A 19,981-nucleotide genomic window follows, 5' to 3' on the forward strand; every position below is an offset into this window, starting at 1 on the left:
GAAAACGAAGGCCGAATCCAGCGTGATTATTTCCCCCGAGGTTGTGTGCAAAAGCAATACCTTCGAAAGCATCCAAGCAGCGAGTGCTTTAAGAGAACTGAAGAAGAACTCGTGCATTAACCTCAAAGTATTTTACCATCTCATGCCAGTGACATTTTAAGGTATACTCTATTTTCAAGAGCAGATTTTCTTCATGCCAAAGCTAGGTTGAGCCTGAAAATTTCTTAGATGGCCGCGGTTGAGCCCTCTTGGCATGAAACCCTATAGAAGCATTTTTATTTAATCTACACAAGCTTGCGTCTTCGATGTCGTAAGTGAACATATTTTATTGATCATACACAAAACATACAGGAGCAAACCTTGGCATTGCTTCTCAAGTATCCCTTGGCAAATTACGATCAAACGCTCGTTTCACCCGCAAGTCGCAGAGTTTAATCGATTTTTAAAATATACATAAACAACATTTTCTGATTTTAAATACCCCGGATTCCCTCCCGTTCCCTCCTTTTTCCCCTCCCTCCATCACTCACTTGGCAATCTTTTCCCTCCATCCTAACAGAGAGGGCACCTACTACCTCCACAAAAAAAATAAAATAAAAATTAAATCACTCTAGTTGTGCAGCATATTGCTTTTTTTTTCTTTTTTTTTTTTAAGACATTTGCGAACATAAATACTACAGTTTGTTTTCTGCTCCGATGTTGTACTGTTTAGAAGAAGTTGGAACAGCAATGTCCTCCAAACTGCCCGTCCAAAAAGAGAAAATGTCCAAAATAATGAGCTACTCTCCTCTTTACGACCCACGCTTTGCTCTTTAACGCAATGCCGACACTGAATGGATGTACTTTTTCAGTCTCTTATTTCTAGAACTTTCTCATTCCCTTCAATAGGCGAGTTACAGGTGGTGTCCATTGTCGAAACTCCAATCTGGTGCTCAGAAGTCTCTTTTTTCCCCATTTGCTTTGCCTCCATACATTCCCGTCGGTCTCATTCACCACCTCTTTGCACATCCACTCAGTCCTCTTTGATCGAGGGAGTCCGTATGTACTGATGGTCACCAACTTTTTAGAATAGAGCGGGTTGGTGGGCACGGTTACAACTGGTCCACAATGGTCAGGTGCAGGCAGAGTGAAGGGCAAAACTGTTTAACGGCACTAGAGGAAAACTCAATGAAGTCACAAGGCATGCATGTTACACACTCAGTTCTAGAGCTGGCCCTCGAGAGGGTGTGATATCGGTGTGTATGTACATACATCTGTCTGCGTATGCATGTATGAGTGCAAGTGTGTCTGTGTTCAAGTGTATGGGGTCTTTATTAACGCAGTCCTTCTGCCCCACTGCTGCAGGGCGTCCCGATCTCACACTCTGGGGGAGTATTTGGGGTTTCTTGGCACCTCGGTGAAAGATTTCAGCTCGTAAGGAATCCCAGTGTCCACCTCGATGGACTTGCGGGAGAATAGCAGCCGGATATCATTGTGCAAGTAGATTTTCCCAGATTTGGAACTCTGGAATCTGACGCATGCATAAAAAAAAAAAAGGTTAGGTTAGGCTTCATTTCTTCCCTTTTGAATGTACCATTTAGAGGAGAAGTACTCGAACGCTTGTATATTAAACAGTTATCTAGTCTTTTAGGTTGGTTGCAAACCTAAAAACGCACACCTGGAGCTCTAGAATTCAAAGAATAATTGAGATGAAGTTAAAAGTGTCATCGATTATACAGTATATAAATATTCATGGTCATACTGGTGTTCAAATGTTGTAAATCAAATTAATTTCTTCTAAAAACAGTTATAATAAATAAAGGTATTTCAATAAAATGGTCAAACATGGCACTGAAGACTGACATTGTTACACACACACACACACACACAATATCAAATTCAAATTAATGCTGTTCTTGTGAACTTTCTGAAAAATGACTGTCTCAAAACTGATGTAATGGCTGCTGAAAATTAATTTTTGCTATTAGAGGAATAAAAAAAATTAAAAAAAAAAAATAGAAATCTTTGAAGTGCTTTGCTGAGAGTTCTTATGGACCTATGGGACTCTTATGGAGCCCCACATTGTGTAGAACAGCAGTGTACAGTTTGTAAAAGTTTACCTGAGGTGTATCAAGTAACAGAGAATCTTCTTCCTGTCAGACGTTGAGCCCTCCTGCCCCTCCCCTGACCCCTCCGCCTCATCCACAGGGACCAGGAAGATACGATGGCGCAAGAAGGTCATGTGATTGACAGGCATGTCCCCAAAATTATATGTCACCAAAAACATTTTAACCACAGTCTTATTGGGGTTAAATAAGGTCTGCAAAAACATAATCAAAATGAATTAAAAAAAATAAAACAACAACAAAAGGATATAACAAAAAAAGTTATAACATTTAGAAAACGTATAGTGCAAGGTACTCAAAATATATGAATTGAAAAAAAAGAAGAAAAAGAAATAGAAAGAGAGCCCACCACTTGAATGGTCCCTGCTTTGGGTACGCTGTATCCTTTTTTTCCAAGTGGTTCTAGCAAGATCACCCCCTAAACATTGCAAAGAAATATGTTTATATGCATTTCACAACAGATAATTTACTTATCAAAAAAAAGACAAAAAATAAATAAATAAATATATATATATATAAATATTTATATAAATATTTATATATATATATATATAAATAATGAGAAAGAAAATATATTGGATATTATATACCAGGAAGGGAGAAGGGGCGCTGTGCTCTGAGGTGTCATAATAAGTCACTTGCACAGGTAAGGTGGCATGCTGCGGGCAATAGGAGCCGCTAGCCCCGATCTCTGCTGTGAAGCCCTCTATCCGCCCAGATGGAGTAAAACGACCCTTCAGAATCGACTCCTGCAGACAGATGCACAGCAATGCATCAAATGCGGTCAGAAATTCATCACAACATTAGACACGGTTGATTAAGCCTCAAATAAATCACACAAATCATACACTTAAAAGGAACACTCCATTTTTTACCATTTTGGAAAAACGGGGGTCTGGCGATAGCACTTTTAGCACAGCTTAGCATAGATCATTGAATCCAATTAGACCAGTAGCATCGCCTTCAAAAATGACCAAAGAGTTTCAATATTTTTATTTTAAGAGTATAGTTCCTAATCATATCTGCCTAAATCACAACTTTTTTTTCTGCCGATCTTAATAAATAATATAACTACAGAAGAATCGAGTTTTAAATAGGAAAAATATTGAAACTCTTTGGTTGCTACGATGCTACTGGTCTTATTGGATTCAATGATCTATGCTAAGCTGTGCTTAGCCTGAATGGATTCAAAAACGGTAAATCTCAACTTCTTAACTCCAGGGAAATTGGAGAATGAGCCCATTTCCAAAAAAAGTGGAGTGTTCCTTTAAAATATATATACACATTTTAAAACACTAGAGAGTGTTAAAGAAATACAACCGCCGGGTCATCGCTAAAGTTTCACTGCATTTGTTTTGTAAATCCTGACAGTGAAGTTTTCACTGGCACAAATCAACTGCTCAAAATCGACAAAAAACAAAAAGTTGTGAAATCTATTCTTAATTTGTGTACCATGGTTTTATTAGCTTCACTGACAAACAAGCATTTGGTATTTAATTAAATCATAGCTTAATTAACCTAGCGTACCTCAAAGTTGCCAAGAAGAGGTCTGCTAATGGAGGATAAAGAGGAGATTGAACTACAGGAGCGACTGGTGTCTGTTCGGCGTCCACTGCGTAACTGTCGACTATTAAAACAAAAATGTAATAAACACACATTCTTGTACATTAATAGAACATAATTAAAAAAATAAAAAAGACTTACGATTTGAGTCGACTCCCCACTTTGAGCCTTCTCCCTGATCGTGAACAGTCTGTAGCAGTCTAAAAAAAAAACAAATAAAAAAAGAGGTTACAACTAATACTGTTTTATTCCAATGGTATTATTAGGAAAAAAAAGACCAAGACTAAATAATTAAGGCTCATTTCATTACCATGTGAAACCAGGCTGCTGATAAATGTTAAAAGTAGTAGTACTAGTAATCTACTTAATGGAGTAATTGGGAAAAAATCATAAAAAAATGAAAACAAGCCCCATTATGACACAGTTAGAATGCTAAACAATTTGAAGTCTATTTAATTTATTTTAAACTTCAATTGAGATTAAGAGCTACTTACAGATGAAGATGTGGCTGCAATATCACACATATCACAGTAGTCCATAGTATCATACTGATAAAAGTTATGAAATATCAGCTAGACTTAACTATAGAACGGGTTTCAAGCTTGTGCATTTTCGGCTAGTTTGAACTTTTATTTTAGTCTATTCATCTCTTTGTTTCTCTATTCTAAACCTTTATTTTCTCTTTCCTCTTTGTGGTTGTCTCTTCCTTGGACCGTTTCTATGATCATTTCTCTGTCCTTCACTTTCTCTTTTATTCTTCCCTTCTTGGGCTTTCTTCAGTCCCGAGCTTAGCCTTTGAGCGCTGACTCTGGTGTGATGAAACCGACGGCATATGAGCCTCTGAAGCCCGCGTAACCCCTCTCACCCCCAAATTCACTCATTCTGGAACTGAATTTGGCCAGAACCTGTATGTGCGTATTTGTTAGGTCAGGTGAGGCAGGTCTCACCTCTTAAACAAAGGCTCTGTCAATGGGCTTTGTTCTAGAGTCCCAGTGCTTATTGTGCTGCAATGGAAAATTAAACATGCATATTCTAAAAATCTCTCACTACTAATGTGTCTTTTTTCTTTCCGAATATTCATCTGTCCTTTCGTGATGACTCTGTCAGTAATGGGAGACTATAAAATAGAGGCTTCTCCTTAGACCAACCAGCACCTTCCCATTTTTACTTGCAATGTGGACTAATCTAGCATGTTTTTACCCTTGAATTAAAGCCCTGTCACATGACTCGCATTCAATGCATCTCTCAAATGGACTTTATGTGAATAGCATTGCAAAAGGGAATACCCAATGCACATTGAAATAATAAAAATGTGAATAGTATGATTTCACCATTTAATAACATTGTGTTTTCCATCTTGAGTTGAGTTGAAGTCTTGCATTACCGGATCCCCTCCCCCAAGGGGAGTCTTCAAGGTTAGCTCAAAAATGCGTTATGTGGCAGGCTCCCAAATGAGAGACCAGAGGCTATTTTGTTCAGAGGAGAGGCCACAGTATGATGAATGAAAAGTAAATTAGAGTGCTTTGCAGAATGACCTTCAACATGCCTGTCACATGATGAATATCCTTACTGTACCCAAAACTTTTGAAATAAAGTGTAAAAATAAAGTCAGCAATAAAAAGAATTATTGCAAAATAAGATTTGTTTATGGCACCACAAATTAAATATTAATGTTGCCAGCGTTACACATTCCTAATTTGCTTATTGTAAGGGTATTTATATGACTGGTGCACACGATAAAGGTTGGCTGTTAAATTTTTGTACAGTAAAAGTTTGTACAGTATCTCTAGCTCATTTTCAATTTTCATTTATGCATTGTTAGGTCATGTGAAAGGGCCTTCGGTTTCATTTCTACTTTCTTTGCATTTCACCTTGGTAAGCTCCCTTGCTGAGGGCAGTAGATGGTTCCAGAAGGGCGCACCCTTGGCATCAGTGCTGCGGCAGGATGCTAATCCGAGCCCCGGTGCCAACAGCGCCAGCCGACTACGCTTTGATGTAGATGGACCCTCATCCTCCGAGCAGGACTCTCCTGTATCGCTGGAGGAGAGAAGTCTTTTCTTCGCTGGACAGGAATTGGATGCTCCTGATACCAGGCCATTCGCTTCCACTGGTGTTTTCTCAAGAGAGCTCAGTCCATTAGAGGAGGAGGAGGAGGTCTTCATCTCTGCTGGTGGAGGAGAAGATTCGAAAGTCGCCCCCCATTCGACAGCTTCAGCTGGTGTTGAAAACGGGACAGGTGCCCAACTGCTCTCTGTGGCGCACAACATGCCCTTGACGTCGACAGAGTTATGGCCTTCATCCCTTGTCTCATCGTTGCAGCCAGCTGAGATGTTTCTTGCTGTGGAGGCCTCGGTTCTGGGAGTCAGAGTGGGAGGGCTTCCCTCGCAGTGGCCCCAGGTGGAGTGAGGGCCCTGTGGGTCCACCATAGGAGGAGATTTTGGGGACAGGGGGGCGAAGGCATCCGGGATGGGCCTGTCGTGGTTGTGCTGGGCTGGCCGTCGACCAGGAATCGGTGGATGTGAAGGGGAAAGGGGAGGCGACTTAGGGATTTCTGAGTCTCTGTGCTCAAGGAGCGAGCTGGAAAAAAGTGGTTCCACCCCAGAGCCACACAACACCTCCCCATCGGACTCATCGTCGTCGTCATCCCCGTCCTGTTGGAAAAGACGCTTATGGGCGACAGGGACCGGCGTCCCCTCCAGGCTACGTTTCATACCTACTCGGACAGGCCGAAGAGTCTCTTGACTTTCCCCGAAACCACCTCTTTGGGAGAGGATGGATAGCTGGTAGACCTTCTGTAGCCTGATCTCTTCTTCTCCGAAAGGTCTGGGAACGACTCGCCGTACTTCAGATTCAGGGCTCTCGCTCCGAGTGCTAGGCAGAGGTAGATCCCCGTCCTGGGCTGGAAGCTCAACGGCCGGCTCTTTACGAGCCAGTTCCACGTGGATGTGACGCATAGTGACTTTGTTTGTGCTGGGTGATTGTTTCAGGGGAAGTTGTGCAGTGTTGAATAATAAAGACACTAGCTCCAGAGAGTTCTAGAATGTCTGAACAAGTGCAACAAGGCTGTGGAAGTGAAAGTAAGCTTCCCGTCTCATAGATGAAAGGCTTTAGTTTCCAGGGGTGGCGTTAGGACAAGCTGGTTTCCACGGTGCATACAGCTTCTGAAGTAAAACAGATAATGATACAAGTATGAGCAATCGGGCATGGAATGCAAAATAAAGATTACACAGCAGAATAGTAACAATGAACACAATTTCAAACGTGTATCTTTAACAATACATTTTACAGAAAATTTGCTTTATTTTAATAAAGCTCATTCACATCATATGATGAAATACAATAAACATCATGCAAACATGACCACTTGTTTCAGTATGAAAGACAAATCTCGATCGAATCTAATCATTCAAATCAGGAACTTGTCAGTTCATTTAAGAAAAACTGTTAATTAATTCGCGAATCAGACTATACTATTTGAATGGCATGTTTTTGGTTCACTAACATATAGACAATAATTTTGATTTAGTAAAAAGAACTGGTTTATAGGAGTCATTGAGTTGGGAATCAGACTACACTGGTTGTGCTTTACATTATTGATCTGACTAAACAAAGAACTGGCTTATACGAGCCATTTGTAAACAAGATGGCACTGAAAGCCTTGTTTTTGCTAGAAGCCTGCAAAAACAACTTAAGACATCAGTATGTCAGACACACTGACATTTTATCTCGATCACATTCTTTTTCGAATAGCACACTCGCATTCACAATTCGGGAACTGATTTACAATGCTGCGGCACAGAAGATTCTGCACCGAGGGAGCATCACTTCTGTAAACTGAAGCAGGAAAGTGTCAGAATAAATACAGAATAAGTGTGTGCATGGCAATTTTCGTAACCTACATGCCTGGTGGTGCCTGCAGTTTGGCTTCAGGTCCTTCCACATCTACCCCTGCAGCTTCTGAGATGTGTTGACCCTTGAATCCTGACCCTGACCTTAGCCCCTGAGTTCGGCCATCTCCAACACTGCCCCTCTGATGCAACAACAGCATTCCCAGATACACAGGCAGCTTACAGGGGCCTGATGAAAAAAAGAGAGAGAGAGAGGAAGAAAATGTCAGAGCGATAAATCAACCAGATTTTTAAATGTTTAAAGGTTGCATTTCTTTACAGAAAAAAAACTGTAAAAACAGTTATATTGTGAAATATTAAAATTTCAATAACTGTTTTTAATTAACTTTTTTTAATGTAATTAATTCCTCTGAAGACAAAGTTACATTACTTGCATGATCTCAATTGTTTTACTATGTGATTCTGGAGCACAAAACCAGTCATAAGTAAGAAGCACAAGAATATTTGTAGCAATGGGCAAAAATACATCGAATGGGTCAAAATTATGGACTTTTCTTTTATGCCAAAAATCATTAGGATATTAATTAGATAATGCTCCACTAGGATATTTTGCAAATTTCGTACCGTAAATATCAAAACTTAATTTGTGATTAGTAATATGCATTGATAAGAATTTAATTTGGACAACAACTTCACAATTTTTGCAATATTTAATTTTTTTCAGATTCCAGATTTTTTAAATAGTTGTACTTCAGCCAAATATTGTCCTATCCTAACAAATCAATGGAAAGATGATTTATTTTTTTTTAGTTTTCAAATGAGGTATAATCTCAAAATCAAAAATGCTTACACTTATGACTGGTTTTGTGGTCCAGGGTCAGAAGGGCCCAAGAGACATTTCTTTAGGGCACCAAGAACATTTCCATATTATTTCTACCTATATTACACCAATAAGTTGTTGCAAATAGTTGCATTAAACAAAAATTGCACTCACCTGTGTTGCACTTAATAGACTTTAACATTCGTACTAAAAAACTTTGACAAGTTCTTGCCTGCTAAACAATCACTAAGTTACCAGTATCACAGTGCATGCTTTTAGTTTGCTTACCAAGGGCAGAGCGTCAGTGAGGTGGGAGGGGCCTTGCAGAATGTGCCAATGAATAAGTAATATCCCTCCTACAGCTCCACCCAGATAAGGCCGGCGGCCAATCACGCCTCCCCTTGGCTCCTGAAAGGAGTGGACTGCTCAGCGGCTGCATCCTGAGCCAGGCATTCCAGAGACACAACCTATTGAAGAGCAACCACAAATCGACTTGATCAAATCAGTGACCATGCCAAACAGGTCAACCTGCACATGATCCGAATCAGTGGTTGTAAACAGATTTAAACAATCAGGTTTTCCGGTAAACTGCTGTGTCAACACTAGAACTGAAGAGGAGAGATCAAACTCATTGAATAGCGTTTTGATCGAGACGTCGTTCTACCGGTCAATAAATAACCAAGCAAGAAAATGACACAAAGAGCAATCGTATGACTCACTACACTCATTTCATGCCATCTGATTAGGACACATGCTTGAACAGACTGTGTACTGCATAGCTCTGACTGGCTCGCTGTCTCTAGAGCTCAGGCCTGCTTGGGATCAAGACTGGCAGACAAAACAAGGAGAAGCACAACAGAACCTTTGTACTGTCTTGCATCAGAACGAGCAGTCCTGCTCATTAAAGGACAAAAACAGGAACATACAAGCACTAGCGCACTTGTGTAGACTCAAGTAATGGAAAACCATGAAGCAAGTAAACATTATCTGCTCTAGCTTAGCTGAACACATGCAAGTAGCATATAGTCTAAAAGCAGCTTTTGTAATATTCAAAAGAATTATGCTAAAAAAATCTTAAGGATGCGTGCGTCTCATCCACGGGGAGCAGATATCAACAAATCCTTTGCTTATGCTTACGAAGACTTAATACGATTAATACGACAATTTGAATCGGTCACTTTATATTTTCTATATTTTCATAGGATTCTATGATTAATAACAGTATTTATTTGAAAACTATAAACTTTCTGCAACATGCCGTGCAAATAGTCTACGGTCACTTTTGATCCATTTAAATAATGCTTGCTGTGTATTAGCACTTCTTTACAATATCTTACTGACCTCAAGGTTTTGAGCCCCATCTTGCAATGCAGTGCGAGCAATCAAATAAAGGTCAGGTACGCCAGTCTGATGGCTATAAATGCACAAAATACGAAAAGACAGAATGTTGAGTACCTCTAGTCTTTCTAAAGCGATGCATTTGCATCACACTGCTTGAATAAAGCATTCGGTGGCCACTCAAGGGAGGAGCTTAAACTCTAAGAAAAGTCTGTAAAAATAGGGCACAATGTATTGGTAATATGAAGGACTTTTCTGTAATGAAGGAATTTTCTTTATTGATTTTCCAAAGGTGTTTTACCCTATATTTTGAATTATGCATTGCATCGTGTAGCGTTGTGTTTTAAAGTTTGTAAATGTGATGCTCCTGTCCTGGCAGAAAATGACTAGGACCTATTGGCATATTTCAGTATGGACCGTCAGATGGAAAGAGATACAGGGACAAAAACTGACACTGAATGAGACCGTTGTATATGCTTGAGGGTAAGAGTATTGCTATGACAAACAGCAAACGGCGAAGATCTCAGTCAAAAGGGTCCAGATGTACTTAGAGGACCATCTGTAACCTAACAGCATTGATACAAAACATCAATTCGATTTTCATCCATTTCTAGACACCAGAAATTCAGCAATTCTTTCTTTTTTCCCCCTAAATAAATAAATACGTTTATTTATCAAAGATGCATTAGACCTTAAAGACTTTTACATTATTACAAAATAAACCAATCTAAAATTAATCCTATTCTTTTAAACTTTGATGTGTAGAAGTGCAGGTTTTCTGTGAAGTTTTGAGAAGTCTGAAAGGTTCTTTCTTTTGGATTTTTATATTAGTTTTCCGAGCATGTGTGGGTCTGTTACACACCCTCAGAGCATTGCTGTGAATCTTTCAGACTCAGCATGAATAGAACCCTGAACCCCAGGTCAAATACAGCTGACAAGACACACACACACACACACACACAAACACACACAGTAACAAACTAACATACTGGCTTTACACACCGACATGTTGCCCAGAGTGTAGAATGGGAAATGTAATGTGTGTTTATTCCAAGCACACAACGCCTGTTATATGGCTACACACTCTCAAAACTGTATGGCACTTTTTACTTTTTTTCCAAAACATACTAATTTTACCAGTCATTAATATTTATTGCTGTCAGAGACTACACCGTTTAATTTTCAGCTTGGTTCTATTGCTGAAAATCTCTTCATATTGATTAACGTTGAATTGCAATGAACTGTTGTCTAGCTTATATTATCAAACCGAGGACACACTGAGAGTTCAGTTTATCCGCTCTGTCTGTAGAAAAAAAGCAAGAATGTTCATCCCCAACCCCCGGAGAATTCAATAAGGAGCAGAAGAAAATAGATGGGGAAACCAAACATCCAAGGCTAGCATGAACAGCTGTCAGCTGTACGGTGTTTTTATGGTTACTAGATGTTATTCAGGATGAAGAAGTCAGTCAAGAATTAGTCAAGCCAGTTTCAGTTGTATAGTGAATAATACAGCTAATTTTCAAGCAGCTTTACATAATGTCTTAATATCCCAATGAGCAACTGAGCCATGGAAAACTCCCTAAGAAGAATTAGTAGAAAATTAAAGGGATTTGAAAAACTAATTTATTTTCTTTCTTTCTAATCACACAGCAAATGGAAGACATTTGTGCTCGTCTTTAGTTACTAGAATTCTTGAATGCATAGCTGTGCATCTGTTTATAATCATTTTAAAATAAAGGAAGTGGATCAAAGCCAAAATAATTGATTCCACACATTACAGTTCCTCAGTTGAAGATAACAATAACATGGATAAAAGATCGAAGGACGCCAAACTATGTAAAAAAAAATACATTAGAGCTTCAGGTTAGCATTGTTTTCGCTGACCACTGAGCCCAAACATTCTGGTAAAACTAGTTAAACCCAAGCTTTATTAACAAGTATAGCCACTTCGGAGCTCGTTTATAATAGATATGAACCAATGGCTTTTCAGTTTGTAGATTTTTATTATGGACATTATCTGGGAGGACAAAAAGTGGCATGCAGCTTCTACCTGGCAAGAGAAGATTTGAACGTCCTTTGGTTTCATGAAAATATTCTCAAACAAAAAGCAGTTGAAGCAAACTAAAATCTAGCTAAACATACTGGATAGGGCACACATAAACACAACAGGTGTTGTTACTAAAACAATAAAGCCAGTTTATCCATTTCACCATGAACGTGAGGGAGCGAGTCAATAAGAAAGAACATCTCACGGGCGCTGACCTCTACAGTGATGTGTGCAGCCCTTGAGGTTTTTGCAGAACACCTGGCTTTCACATCTGAGGAACTCACAAAATGTCATTACAATCTACAGCAGAAACAAAGACCAAACCTCTCATAAGCTCAGCTCTGACTAAGCTTATCTCTCCGCAGCTAAGAGCCTGCCAGTTTGTAAAACCAAGGGCTGTAACATTATCTCTACATGCGGCAAGGGTCATGATGTCATTGATTCATTTGTGCATTGATAGATATGACGAGAGAGAGAGAGAGAGAGAGAGAGAGAGAGAGAGAGAGAGAGAGAGAGAGAGAGAGAGAGAGAGAGAAAAGAGTTCACTTTGAAGCTACTTCCTTTTCCACTTCCAACCACCAATGTTCATAAACCGGTGGTTGACAAATGAGTTCTTTGTAGTCAACCCAATTGAATCGATTCAAAACTCGATACGGTTATGAGAAACAATACTACATAATATGTTGTCAAAAAGTTTTAGAAATATAACATGCAACACCATCCATAAACAAAATCTTCATGAATACATAAGGGGCTGACACTGAAGCGTCAAAGTTTGGTAAAAAGTCAAACTTTAATCAAAACTGTAGGTTAACATTTCAGGTCTAAGCTTACAATTGGGATAAGTGTTTTTTTTCACCATTTAAAGCAGACAGTGGCTAGTTTGCAATTTATTTAAATGGCCTGTGGGGTGACAAACGAACCATTAAAAGCACAAGCACTCAAAGTGTAGCCTGTCATTTAAAACAAGGTCATAAAAACTGCTTACACAACTTGTTTGCAATACGTTTAGTTGAAGCAAGCCGTGTCACCCTGCTGTCACTGCTGGACGTTTCACATCAACCATCCATAAACACCACAGAATTCACGTTAGCCTCCTGACTCACCTCTCTAAGAACTCCTGCCCTTTCCTCCTCCTCTGTTCCTCCGTCCTCTCCGTCGGAGCTCTAGAGTCGCGCTTGTTGTTGCTTCAAGACCGCGAGGAGTTGAAAGGTTACTTGCATGGAATGAGGGAGTGCAGGCCGTTCTTTAAGTTCCTCCCCTGAGAGGAGTGAGAAAGACAGAGAAACATACAAAACGTGAGTCCAATCAAGGTTTCTTGTTCGAGCGGTCTGTAAAAACACATCTCGCTGTTTTTGCTCTCTGTGCACTGCTATTCTGGTATGCCCAACTGTGAATCTCTCTTTCCACCCTCCCGAACTCCCCCTCTCTCCCTCTTTCAATAACTCACACACAAAACCTCTCTCAGGCTCCCTTTGGCACATGCATATAAACTCTGTAACCCCCCTACTTCTCCCTTCTAACTCCCCCCACCACTACCACCATCTCACACACATCTTTTACCCCCACAAATAACTTCAGCACAATGAAAGCAGCTTTGGTATACCGCCTTTAGTCCCCCCCCCTCCCTTCTTGTGCTCTCTTTTTCTTGCTAAATTTCTCACCACTTGTCTCGCTCGCTCTCTCTCTCTCTTCTGTTGCTATTCAGCCTACTTCCTCTCAGCTGGTTACTGAAGGCGTGCTTGCTTGCTCAGTCAGCACACAACTCATGTAAGAGTGGGGCCGGCTGTGCTGTCATCCGATTGGCCGGTGGGAGGGGGATCGGATGCCACAGCGACCGTCCTGATAGGTGTGAAGGTAAAGGGAAACCTCAAAAGCCCCGCCCACCTGTTCTGCTTGTTTTGCAAAGTGTATTCCTTCACTGAGCTTCGGTGAGTTATTGTGTGCATTAGTGCCAGCTTGCTTGTGTATATACATATATGACTATAACTATAACTAATAGAGGCATTCCAGAGCAACCCGAGCATGTTACTTTGGAGGCAAATATCCCACCGAAGAGATTTACATTAGTTTTAATGATAACTTTTAAAAGTTTAAAGGCATGATTTTTTTTTTTTGAGAAATTAACCATTTGACACAGAAAGGATGTGCTGAATTGATCAAAAGTGACAGTAAAGACACTTATAGTGGTACAAAGGATTTCTATTATAAATAAATGGCAGTCTTTTGAACTTCCTGTTCAATAAATTAAATATATATATATATATATATATATATATATATATATATATATATATATATATATATATATATATATATATATATATAAATTTTTGAATTGTAATATTATTTAATCTATTTTACTATTTTAAAATATTTCATATATTTTACTTTTTTTAAAATATATGCATGCTTGATGAGCATAAGAGACAAATAAAAGCATATTTCAGCATTCGTACAAATGCATATGAGCATGCTCTTTAGATACTAATATCATTTACTCAAATACATCAAAAAAAAAAAAAAAAAAAAAAAAAAAAAAAAAAGGGAGGTGCGCACAGCTGAGCGGATACGTTTCTGCATGAAAGTATGTTATCTGCCCTTCCACAGAAACAGAGATTCTGATGGGTGTGAAGGCATGGGTGTGTGTGTGTGTGTGTGTGTGTGTGTGTGTGTGTGTGTGTGTGTGTGTGTGTTTGTGTAAGTGTGTCCGCAGGCAATGTGCCACAGACCTCTTTCAAACGCATGCAGCATTTTCCAAATAAGGAGACGTAATTCCGCATGCACTTAAACGAAAGCATTAACACATGTAGACACGGATTAATTTCACTACTTTAGATGCAGTGAGCAAGGTAGAGGGGGAGATGTGGAGAGCTGAGAATGTATATAGGTTTTCTTGTGCATGTGGGTGTAAACGGGAAAAAAAAAAAAATGTTTGAAGGTGATACGTCGAGCACACGGTGCAGTTCTGATGCCTTGCGTTGGTTGTGGAGTTTAGACAGGCTTAAATTGAAAACATGCCTTATGGAGACGCACAAAGCTACTTCTCCTTTAAGAGCTCACACTCTGTACCCATATAAGGAATGCCTGGGGGCGTGGCTTGAAGTATGAGGCAGCCCCTCAACTAGTCTGTGAGAACTCAGTGATAGAGTGAAGCAAAACAGTACATACAAAAACAAAAGTGCAAAAAAGATACACAAACATGTCCATATACGCGCACGGAGTTGTGCTCCAGCGTAGATTTGGTTTATGATGCTGGCAAAACAATGAAGCGAGCGACACCGCTCTGAGCAACTACTCCAAAACAAGTTTCATTCTCTTTCAAAACACTTTCCCGGCAGCTATTCTGAGCTGTAGCTGGGATCAACTGGTCTATGAGGGACTGTTAAAGCTCACAGCTACATTCTAACCCTTCCTCCACGCTTGTCGTATCCCTTTCCACTCAAACACACTCGAACCGTCAAAGTTTACGCAAACCGCTTGACTCGTACACTTTTTTTTCTGCATAAAATCTGGTGCCTGCCTGCTTAAATCAATCGAAAGGGACAGCGGAGACATTTATAAATGCTGTTCTTTTGCACTTTATTTTAATCGAACAATCAAAAGCACACTTTCCACAAAACTATTAAGCCGAACAACTGCTTTCAGAATTGCTCAAAATGTCTCTGAAGCAGCAGATTAATCAGCACAGGTTCACTGGACACTGAGGATTAAGAAGGTATGCTATGAACTCATTAAATAGAAAGCGAACACTTATTTTAAAGTGTAACAACATTTAAAGAGTTTCAGATGCAATATCCTCTAATTGCCATCGGTAATGCATTTCTAAAATGGGCATTTCTGTCAGGCTCCTATATTTAGGTTTAGTTATTTCACTTTATTTTAATAGAAAAGGACACTGCCTTTAAAATAAATGTACTGAACCTAAACATAGGAGCCTAAAAATGCTCATGCACTTTTGAGCTCTTCATTATATCGCTGTTCTATATTACGATCACTAATATAACACAATACACTATTCCTGCAGTATTTAAAACGTACTTAAAGAATCTTAACAACAAACACGCCAGCAATATATTTTAAACCAAAAGCCTACATGCAAAAGCGTTCAGGCTTTTAAACCAGAACCGAAGTCCCACCAGACAGAGGCTATTATAGTCAACTGCTCAACTTCCTGTTTTCCACTTCAATGAGCCAAAAAGGTGCAATCCTCCTCTCTCTGCACTGGTGATGTAAACACACAGGATGTGATTTGTGCTGGTCACACCTTCAGTTCACTCACTTTTATACTTTCTCACAGCTGAAAGTCTCTAAAAAAACAAACCATACGCCATAAGTGTGCGCTTATCGATAAAATGATTCTGATCACCAAAAGGCAACCGAAACACTACGAAGCCTTTAATGAGGAATCGGCTGTGGGAGTCGTTACAATAGCAAAAACTTCGCTGACGCTGGATATTAAGGTTGGTCCCTCTGTAGAGATTAGCACCTGACACTGATGAATGAGGACGGTAACTAACATGCCCTTGGTAACAGCTCTCAGAGGTGGGGGTGGCTGGTGACAAATTTACTTCTCTGTAACGGAGTAAGGGCGTAATGAGAGAAAGCCACTAGACGGCGGAAGGTGGATATGAGGGCAAAGGTGAAATGAAAGATAACTGCGGGGGGGAAAGGGAGCTGCAGGAGGCAGGGAGATGATGAAAAGATACGTTAATGTGTGTACGCGCGCGCACAGACTCGCTCACAATGTAGCAGCCTAGCAAAAAGCAAAGCACTATATAATATTCAGAGTATACGTCTTTAGGCATTGCTAAAAATAGCTGTTCTGGGACGATACAGCAAACCAGGTATTCTAGCCGAGTTAAATGCAGTTTGGGGTGAGAATATCATTTATTGCAATAATTAATTTTATAGCTACAGCCTATGGCAGTCATCGAACCGCTGCTGGTTTAAGCGGCTAGTCGAATTTAAAGAAAATGATAAACAGCTTGCCAGGTTAGGACCTTGTTTTTTGGGGGTTTTTTCTGTTATCACACGTGCGCGCACACTTAGCTGTGTAAAAGCACATGCCCGCGCATGCACACATTTATCCCCGCGATACCGATATGGGACGAGCTTCTATTATTGAAATCCTAATCTAAGCCACTACGGGAGAAATCCCGAAGCTGAGCTCAGATCGTGAGACGGTTAAAACGCGAGGCGGATCTAAAATCAGATAAAAATGCCCCCGGACAGGTGACGAGCAAGAATGGGTTTGGCTATCGAGGTTAACCATTCGTGGCATCTCTGTGGCTATTTAAAGAAGTCAAGGAGCGTTTTTCTAGAGGTGAGAGAGAATCCAATGTATGCACGAGCACTTCGTTTAACTTGTTAAACAAACAGAGACCCGTTCAACACGCGCACATAAAGTGTTTTAAACAGTTGTTATGCAATTACACAAATGCCCTAAAGGGGGTTTGAGCATACTTCCTAGTATTTTAAATTTGAGTTATTTTGGGTGTCTTTTATATGCATATAGAGCTTCATTTAATTTTTACTTTTAGTGTTGTTTTATTTCAACAATAAATATGTTTAGCTGCCAACATTTTTCACATCCATTCATGATTTTTTGTAAGTTTAAGTATTTGCTTTATTTCACCCCAAACAAGAACAAGGATGCGATTCAAACGGCCCAGACCCAGTAGAATCGGGTCTGTAAAGGCTACACTCCAAGCAACGCCGGAAGAACGGTGTTAATAAACTGGCGCCGCCCTCGTTCTCATCAAGATGAGAGAAACCGAATACATTGCATTTAGGGGAGATGTTTAACCGAAACCCCTCATTCAACATTTACAGGTATCGCTTTGCTGGAAGGGATTCACGACAGGCCTTAACGCCGCATCCAGCGAGCATTAAACACGCTTGACGCGCTTATCTTCAGATTTGCTGCAGCTATCCCTACCATGCATGTCCCTAACCCAGTGATGTAATACATACTTCTGCTGACGGCCACACAGAAAGAGGTCACGCAGCAAGGGCATTAAGGAGCCGATCCGAAGCTCTTAATATTCAGGCTTCAAACTGACGAAAAAGGTCACATTCTACCTGCAGCTCTTTTGGGACATCTGAGCCCTTCGCAGAGAGAGCGAGAATGAGAGAGAGAGCTCACTTTGGGTCACTGCCGATGCTCTGCTCGCTTTCTGGACAATGGAAATCTCTCTGCGGCTCTCCATTGTGCCTTTCCATTGACGTCTTGTCTGGCATCGGTAATGAGCAGGATGGATGCCTCTTACATATTCTGCAACCTGTGCGCGCACACCCACCCACCTACTGAAAAAACTCGCTCAGTCTTCCTGTGAAATATTAGTACTATTGAATAGAAAATGATTTGCCCACAAGAACAAGATACCAACAGCAGCCTATCGTGAAGGCAGCCTTTTAAAAATAAACCTGGGTGCTAAAAGCTTCACGGGGGGCCCGTGGCTTGGAGGTGCAACAGTAACAGAATTGTGCGCATTTCGATCACAGAGCATGCAATAGGAACAATAAAATAAAAGCTAAAAGATGAAGAAAAGGAGGCACTTGGATGAGAAATGCCTCTGCCTTGTGCCCTGATGAAAGTTGCCTTCAGTGGATGAAATGGCATGAATCAGACAAAGCAGAAACGCCCCCCTGCGCATGAACATGCAGAAGCTCCTGTATGCATTGTGTGTGCGGGCTATGATTAATCTGCCATTATCAAACACGCGCGAGCTCGTTTCAATCACAAAAGGTGGAAGAGACCCGGGGAATCTTCCTATACATCACGCTGCTGTGTGCAATTTCATTCTTTAATCTTAGATTTAAAGAGAGAGATTAGAGCATTAAGGCATACGCGTGAATGATTAGTGAGACCATTAAGGTATGCTGTAACTCAAGATTTCCCATCTTTCGTGATCGCAATCTCTGAGCCCAGACACTGATCTATGTATAAATGGTGAAATGAGAGTGATCTAAAGGTGGATGGCAACACAAAGAGAACTCACCCACAGCAAACACGTATAACGATGACAATGACAAGAGCTGCAGCAGTCAGCAAACTAACATTCCCATCATAGCTGGAGGAAGAGTTTGATCCTATTTCAGACAGCAGACGGGATCTCCAGATCTCCACTGTTAATCGACGTCAAACTATCCGCGTTGAAATCCCACAGCGCGACGATATAAGATATATCTGACCGACGAGGACACCGAGTCCTGCTTTGTGAATGTCGACAGAGCTGTTCGGATTGCCTTTCTTCTCCTTTCCGCGTCCTACAGGCACCTCTGCCAACGGGCCTTTGCTATTTTCTGCTTGGCTCTCGGTCCAAAGCCCTCGCCCATGAAATTATTCTGTCCCTTTAAAAACAATACTTCCGGGATTCGCTGAGAAACAACTAGGGGGAGGGACGCTCGAACAGCTGAAGGGCTGTCATTTAAGCGATTGGTCGCTTTCTGGTTCACGAACCAATAGCGGCTGCGTATTAATGCGCTATTTGAATATATTTGAATAATCGTAATGTATTTCAAAGTGAAAGGTTTCCATTGGTTGCGTGGCGGGCAACGTCTTGTCAAGCCACGCCTCCGTACACGTGCAAGTTGTTCCTTTTACTCCGCTTTGGTGGGGAAACGTATAAATAACGACTGGACAAAAATAGGGTCTACGTAACGGCGCACAAATAAAAATTTATTTTCGATTCATATATTAAAGTTGTTTACATTATTTATCCGCCAAATAATGTAAACAACTTAAATATATGAATAAAAAAAATAAATACATTTACTTAAAACCTCTAATAAACTATAATACCGTTAGAGTTCAAATAAGGCTAGAGTTTGTGCCCTATAAAATACGTTTAAAAACAATTCATTTATGAGTGGTAAGTCAGAAACGTCTTTATATGTTTTAACCCTACAAAATCATATTTCTAGTTTACTTTAAAAACGTAGGAAGCCTTAAATCCATAAGAACCGGAGAACGCTTTTTTATCAATTAAATAACCAATGCAACTTAACAACAACATGTTTAAGTTTAAACGTTATATTATAAAAACAAAACAACGCTTAGTTGGATTTTATAGATATTTTTTTTTGCATCTTTATAAGCTGTTGATTGTGTGGCATCACGTGAAGCTTTTATTTAAATCGGGAATGCTCGTGGTTACTTTGAGACAAAATTGTGAATTGTGTGAATTGATATTTAAAGAGTTTTTTTTTTTAAATGAAGCAGCATATGCTCACCACTAGATGGCGCGATTGTACC

General features: G+C 40.1%; 1 protein-coding gene across 5 annotated transcripts; it reads right to left on the reverse strand.

Moving 5' to 3' along the window:
* Positions 1 to 301: 301 nt before the first annotated feature.
* On the reverse strand, positions 302 to 19,081 carry LOC122345133 (protein FAM214B). 5 transcript variants are annotated; one of them, XM_043238962.1, is made up of 11 exons: positions 18,730 to 19,081; positions 12,828 to 12,982; positions 8,625 to 8,803; positions 7,568 to 7,745; positions 5,540 to 6,829; positions 3,810 to 3,868; positions 3,633 to 3,732; positions 2,696 to 2,854; positions 2,455 to 2,523; positions 2,100 to 2,299; positions 302 to 1,510 (listed from the first exon to the last, which is right to left on the reverse strand). In XM_043238962.1, exons 5-11 carry the CDS (start codon positions 6,620 to 6,622, stop codon positions 1,357 to 1,359), a joined length of 1,824 nt encoding a protein of 607 aa, XP_043094897.1. In that variant the 5' UTR covers positions 6,623 to 6,829; positions 7,568 to 7,745; positions 8,625 to 8,803; positions 12,828 to 12,982; positions 18,730 to 19,081; the 3' UTR covers positions 302 to 1,356. The 5 variants fall into 5 exon arrangements, with proteins under 5 accessions (XP_043094897.1, XP_043094894.1, XP_043094895.1 ...); XM_043238959.1 differs by having other exon boundaries at positions 18,726 to 19,081; XM_043238960.1 differs by lacking the exon at positions 18,730 to 19,081 and adding an exon at positions 13,386 to 13,521.
* Between the last annotated feature and the right edge of the window lie 900 nt (positions 19,082 to 19,981).

Source organism: Puntigrus tetrazona, chromosome 5 (genome assembly GCF_018831695.1).
Source record: "Puntigrus tetrazona isolate hp1 chromosome 5, ASM1883169v1, whole genome shotgun sequence".
NCBI lineage: Eukaryota > Metazoa > Chordata > Actinopteri > Cypriniformes > Cyprinidae > Puntigrus > Puntigrus tetrazona.